Consider the following 6,341-nt stretch of genomic DNA (forward strand, 5'->3'; position numbering starts at 1 on the left):
GCTTCAGAATTAAATACTGCTAACATGACTAGCCAGATAGAAAAACTATTACCCCCTACTCAGAAGCGTGAATGGGTTAAGTTAGCAGAGTGTGTAGGTAATCGTGACCTATTCGGAAAGTTGTTGGAATACCTTTTGAGTGAAAAGAAATCAATGAAATATCTTAATGCTAATATTAGAAGCAATAATAATATTAAGGCTAAAGTGAATTATACCTGCACTTCTGAAGATCAGCGTAGTACAAAGCAAGGAAGAGAGTTAGATGTAATGGAAAGGATAGCAGGACTTGAAAATGCTATTACAAATATCACTGACCTTTTCACTAAAATTACAGAAGAAAATGCTGAACGGAACAGGAATAAGATCAGTGACAACACAAGGCTGCATAGGTGCTGGTATCATGGCTCAGATGGACATGATATCTTAGACTGTACAACTTCCAGAACTTGAGTATCAATGACAGAATGGAGAGTGTAAAGAAGAAAGGTATTTGCTTTAATTGCCTTAATTTAAAGGTGTTCACATAGCAAGAAAATGTCTAAAGAAGTCCAGATGTAATACTGTAGATGTTAACAATGAATCTTCTGGGAAACTTCATCATACTATTATACATGAGGGATTCATAACAGGAAATTCCTTTGTAAGTCTGAAAAGAAACGGTGTTTTATTTATGGTTAACAAGATCAAGTGTGGTAATCAGGAGTTACAAACTTTATTTGACTCGGGAGCTGATATAACAATGATCAGAAATGATGTGGCTAAGGCATTAGGACTGAAAGGAAAATGTGTCAGATTAGCTCTGACTAAATTGGGAGACAAAACTGTGACATACAGTAGTAAAGAGTATGATCTGGTTTTAACCGACAAGGATGGGAATGATGACAATGTTACTGCTTATGGAATCGATGACATTACATCTCAAGTCGGTAAGGTAGATTTATCAAAAGTGAAACATTTATTCAAGGGTGTTAATGTATGTGCATTAGATAGACCTTATGGGAAAATAGAGCTCCTAATTGGTTCTGATTATTGCTCTTTAATTCCAACAGTTAAGGAAACTGTGGCTGAAAATTTACAGCTCAGGGAATCACAGTTTGGAATGTGTGTGTATGGCAGTCATCCCGACATTGTTACCTTATCAGTGTTTAGGAGTAATCCAGGCATTAGCATTAATCATGTTTCCAGTACAATATCCGACTATTATATATCTGTAGAACCCGTAATTGATATTACAGCACAGATAAATGATTTCTTCACCATTGAACACTTAGGAACTGATTGTAATCCCAGATGTGGTAGTTGTCGTTGTGGGAAATGTGCAACAGGCAATGGCAATTATAGTATAAAAGAGGAAAAGGAGCTGGCTCTTATTGAAAGTGGGTTGATGTATTACCCGGACAGAAAAGAATGGTCTGCTAAATTTCCATGGACTAAGGATCCCAAACTGTTGCAAAATAATGTATCTGCAGCTGTTGCTAGACTGAAAGGCACAGAGAAAAGATTGATGAAACTGGGTTCAGACTATGCTCAAGCTTATAATGACCAGATACTTGATATGACAAAGCGCAATGTAATTCGGAAGTTATCCGATGAAGAGGTTAAAAACTATGTTGGTCCTGTCACATACATTCAACATCATGAAGTGTTAAAACCAGGATCTGTATCAACCCCATTGAGAATTGTTTTTGATTCATCGGCAAAGTATATGGGCCAGTCTCTAAATAGTTTTTGGGCAAAGGGCCCTAATATTTTGAATTCAATGTTTGGTATATTACTAAGATTTCGTGAAAAAGCTATAGGCATAGCCGGTGACATAAGCAAAATGTATAATTGCATTAAGCTTCCAGAATTAGAACAACATGTACATAGATTTGTTTGGAGAAATTTGCTAAGTAATCGCAAACCTGATCACTATGTAATGACATGCATGGGTTTCGGGGATAGGCCCTCAGGAATTATTGCAATGTTAGCTCTCAGACATACTGCAGAATTGTCGGTAAAAGACTTCCCAGAAGCATCACGTGTGATAATGACTAATTCCTATGTAGATGACATAATCCATTCTGTTGAGAGTAAAGCTGAGGCATTTAGCCTAATTAGAGATATTGAAAATGTACTCTCTAAAGGCAGTTTTAAAATTAAACGATGGACCATTACTGGAGATAATGAGCATTCTGACTTTGAAGTGTCCCAGAATAGTAATGAAAGAATACTTGGCCTTAACTGGCAATGCAATAAGGATGTGTTTTATTTTAAAACTAAGTTAAATTTCTCTCCAAAATATAAGGGTGTAAGAACAGAACCAGACTTAAACAAGTTGAATTTCATTGAAAATATACCTTCAGTTTTAACAAAAAGGGTTGTCGTCAGTCAGATGTGTTCTGTTTACGACCCACTGGGGTTTTTGCTTCCATTCACACTAAAAGCAAAGATTTTGCTACGAGACACTGTGAAATGTGACTTTAAATTAGGATGGGACGATCCCTTGCCTTCCTATTTAAAAGAACAATGCGTGTCATATTTTTGTGAGTTATTTGGCACTGAAACTCTGTATTTTGAAAGGAATGTTAAGCCAACCTCAGCCAAAGGATTGCCTTTACTTGTTATTTTCAGTGATAGTTCAACAAATGCTTATGGTGCTGTTGCATATGCTAGGTGGGAGTTAGACTCTGGTGCATTTGAGAGCAGGCTCATTGTGGCAAAGAGTAGGATAACCCCTAGTAGACAGTTATCTATTCCAAGGCTTGAATTGTGTGGAGCTGTTATAGCGTGCAGGATGCGTAAAGCCATTGAAGATGAAATGACATATAAATTTAGTTCGGTAATGCACATAACAGATTCCTCCATTGTTAGAGCACAAATCCAAAAGGAATCTTATGGCTTTGGAACTTTCGTAGCCACTAGAATAGCAGAAGTTCAATCAAAAAGAGACCCAAATGAATGGTGGTGGATTGCTTCTGGATTAAATCCTGCTGATCTATTGACCAGACCCCGGGACCCTTTAAATGTTGCAGTTGTCTATTCATGGAAATATGGTCCAGAGTTCATGGCCCTTCCTTTAGAAGTGTGGCCTATCAGTCAATCGGTGAATTGTGAATTACCTGATAGAATTCATGTTAATTTTGCACAATACTCTGTTCATGAAGAAACCATAATTGATGAGTCGAAATTCAACAACTATAATATGTTAATTGCAGTCACTGCTAGGATATTTAACATTGTTAAGGTGAAATCTTTTAAGGGTGTTCTAAAGAAACTTGAACCTAGATCACTTAAGGAAGCTGAGAGGTTTTGGATTATGCAAGCACAAAAAAGTCTTCCTGAGAACTGGAAAAAATGTTTTCAAAGATTAGGACCATTTCAAGCTGAAGATGGTACAATTATGGTAGGACAAAGAATGGAAAGATGGTTGAAACATAATTGGAACCAAGATAGCTTCATTCTATTACCTGGTAAGCATCCATTTACAGTCTTGTACATTAGTTATTTACACAGGTTGGATCATGCTGGAGTTGATGTTACACTATGTAAGCTTCAATCTAAATTTTGGGTTCCTTCAGCACGTAAAATCATAAGATCGATAAAGAGAGGTTGTATTCTTTGCAGGAAACTGGATGCCAAAGTTGAAGGTCAAAGAATGGGTCAGATTTCTGATGAAAGAATGACTCCTTGTCCAGCATTCTATCACACTGCTGTGGATATTTTTGGACATTTTCAAATCAAAGATAATGTAAAGAAAAGGACAACTGGTAAAGCTTATGGTGTTATATTCAATTGTATTGTTACACGTGCCGTGTATATTGATGTTGTAGATGGATATGATACTTATAGTTTTTTAAAGTGTTTCAGAAGATTTACAGCGGTTCATGGCTATCCTGATACTGTACACTCTGACTTAGGCTCACAATTGGTATCAGCAAGTAAAGAACTTAAGAGTGATAACAACTGGAACATACACGAGATCACTGAATTTGGAGCAAAGGAAGGCTTGAAAGGGAAATTTAATCGGTCTGCAGATGCTGCATGGCAGAATGGGGTAAGTGAGGCCTTAATTAAGTCTGTAAAAAGGTCTCTGTCAATGCTCATAGGAACTACCATCTTGACATTTAGTGATTTGCAGACAACATTTTTTGAAATAGCAAACTTAATGAATGAAAGGCCTATTGGAATAAAACCTGGTATGGATGTAGAATTAGGAACATATTTGTGTCCGAACGATTTACTTTTGGGTAGAGCAAGTAATAAAGTACCATCTGGTTCATGGTCTACATCAGGTGATACCAAGAAAAGGTTGAACTTTATACAAAATGTTGTCGACACCTTTTGGCGTAAGTGGCAGAGAGATTATTTCCCTACACTAATTGTAAGGCAAAAATGGCACACAGATAAAAGAAATGTACAACCTGGTGATATTGTTCTGAGTAAAGACACAAATGTTGTGCGAGGAAAATGGAAAATGGGGCAGGTTGTAGATACAGAAACAGGCAGAGACAATAAGGTGAGAGATGTAAGCATTAGATACAAAATACAAAGACCAGGAAAATATAAGGGACAAAGTGACACAGTTATCAAGAGATCGGTTCACAAGTTGGTGGTATTGCTACCCGTTGAAGAACAATAAAGGAGGCGGGAGTGTATTATTAGTTAAACACTAATAATTATTTTTAAGTATTTTAGTAATGTTCAAGTTTTGTGAAGTTTGCGCATGCTCACTGACGACAGTGTAAAATTGTGATGGTGGGCAGTGGTACTGTCGACTGTCGACGTGGCCAGTGACTGGCAGGTGGAGGTTGTGCACGTAACCAACTGTTCGTGCGTAGTTGCTGAGGAGTGCAGCTGTGCACTCATGCAAGCAAATGGTGTTGATATGTAGCTTGTGTTCTTTAAGGTATGCTATTGTTTGTGTAATGAGATTTGTAAATTATGGATATGTTTCGGTTGAATAGTCTTATCGGCATTTTGACATTGTTCCTCTACTATATTGTAGTAATGTTGTATTTTAGGATGTGTTAACGTAAGAGCTGATAGAAGAAATTAGCCGATATTTAATGCACGAGAAATCTGCTGGGTATCAGAGAGGAGGCATTGTTGTAAGTGACTTTTTGCAGTTAATTGTTACTTATCTTTTACCTTGTTGGTAACGGTGATTGTGTGATGACATTATTGTTATGATAATTATTAGTGAGAAATTATATATGTTTGTTCATACGGTGATAAGGATTAATGTTTCTGCTAAGGTGATACGTAAAAAAAAAAAAAAAAATGGGTATGTTATTCTGACTTTTATAATGTTACAGGTCGAAATTAAACGTTTTACGACAAGCTGAGTTTTTATCTGGTACCTGAGCATACAGTAAGGATGATGAGGATCACAAAATCAGACACCTTACCTTAGTAAAAAGTACTCTAGTTCCTCCCTTGTGTAGGGTATGCCAGGTCCAGCCTCCCTGATGTTTTGAGGGTGAAGAGAGGAGATGTTTCCCTCATGGAGGTCGAGTTATGAAGAGCAAGACCCAGTTTCTCCTGGGTAGATTCAACCCCACTTGGCCCCCAATTGGGGGTGGTAGGGGGAATTGGCCTGACGCTGTCCTATTGGTCAGGCTTTTTCACGTGTCCCTATATTCTTCACATCTCACCTCCCTCCTTCTCCTGGGAAGCCAACGCTGCCACTTGGTTCATAAAGGCTGTCTGGAAATGAGACCTTAAAGGGAGTAGACTAGTATAGGATGGTTGGGCGATGGGTGAGACTCTGGGTAGGGTCCCAACGCTCGTGGCCTTTCGACTCATCCTTGCTGGCGGGGTTTTTTATTTGAAAAATGGTTGCGTAATGACCGCCAAGAATAACAATATATATATATATATATATATATATATATATATATATATATATATATATATATATATATATATATATATATATATATATACATATATATAAGTGGTGGACTCTCCTTCAATCTGCACTCTTTGGTATGGCGGCGACAATTCCTACTATACTTAAACCAGATGCCTCTGTCACTCACTGTCCAAAGGAAAATGCAACCGTTTTGACAGATAATTTCCTCGTTCCTCTTTTCCTGAGGCTAAACTAACTAATTTAGCTTTCCAATATCGTGAAATTAAAGCTCTCTTGATGAACATTGATGCTAATGGAGATGTAGATCCAAAAGATGTTTTTCCTTTGTTTCTTTATAAAGACAGCAGATTTCTTAGGTCCAAAGTTATCTGTTATTTTGTGCAAGTTAGCAAGAAGAGGAGCTCTCAGCACTTGCTGGAAAACTGGTAATGTTACTCCACTATGTATATGTCTTTTTAGTAGCTCAAGTCCAACTGATTACCTC

The 6,341-nt window shown here is 37.4% G+C and overlaps 1 protein-coding gene across 1 annotated transcript; it reads left to right on the top strand.

Annotated features, from left to right (window-relative positions):
• The first annotated feature begins 739 nt into the window (after positions 1 to 739).
• LOC137636086 (uncharacterized) lies at positions 740 to 4,621 on the top strand. Its single transcript, XM_068368509.1, has 2 exons — positions 740 to 926; positions 1,050 to 4,621. Exons 1-2 carry the CDS (start codon positions 740 to 742, stop codon positions 4,619 to 4,621), a joined length of 3,759 nt encoding a protein of 1,252 aa, XP_068224610.1.
• Positions 4,622 to 6,341: the final 1,720 nt, after the last annotated feature.

Source organism: Palaemon carinicauda, unplaced genomic scaffold (assembly GCF_036898095.1).
Source record: "Palaemon carinicauda isolate YSFRI2023 unplaced genomic scaffold, ASM3689809v2 scaffold228, whole genome shotgun sequence".
Classification (NCBI taxonomy): Eukaryota; Metazoa; Arthropoda; class Malacostraca; order Decapoda; family Palaemonidae; genus Palaemon; species Palaemon carinicauda.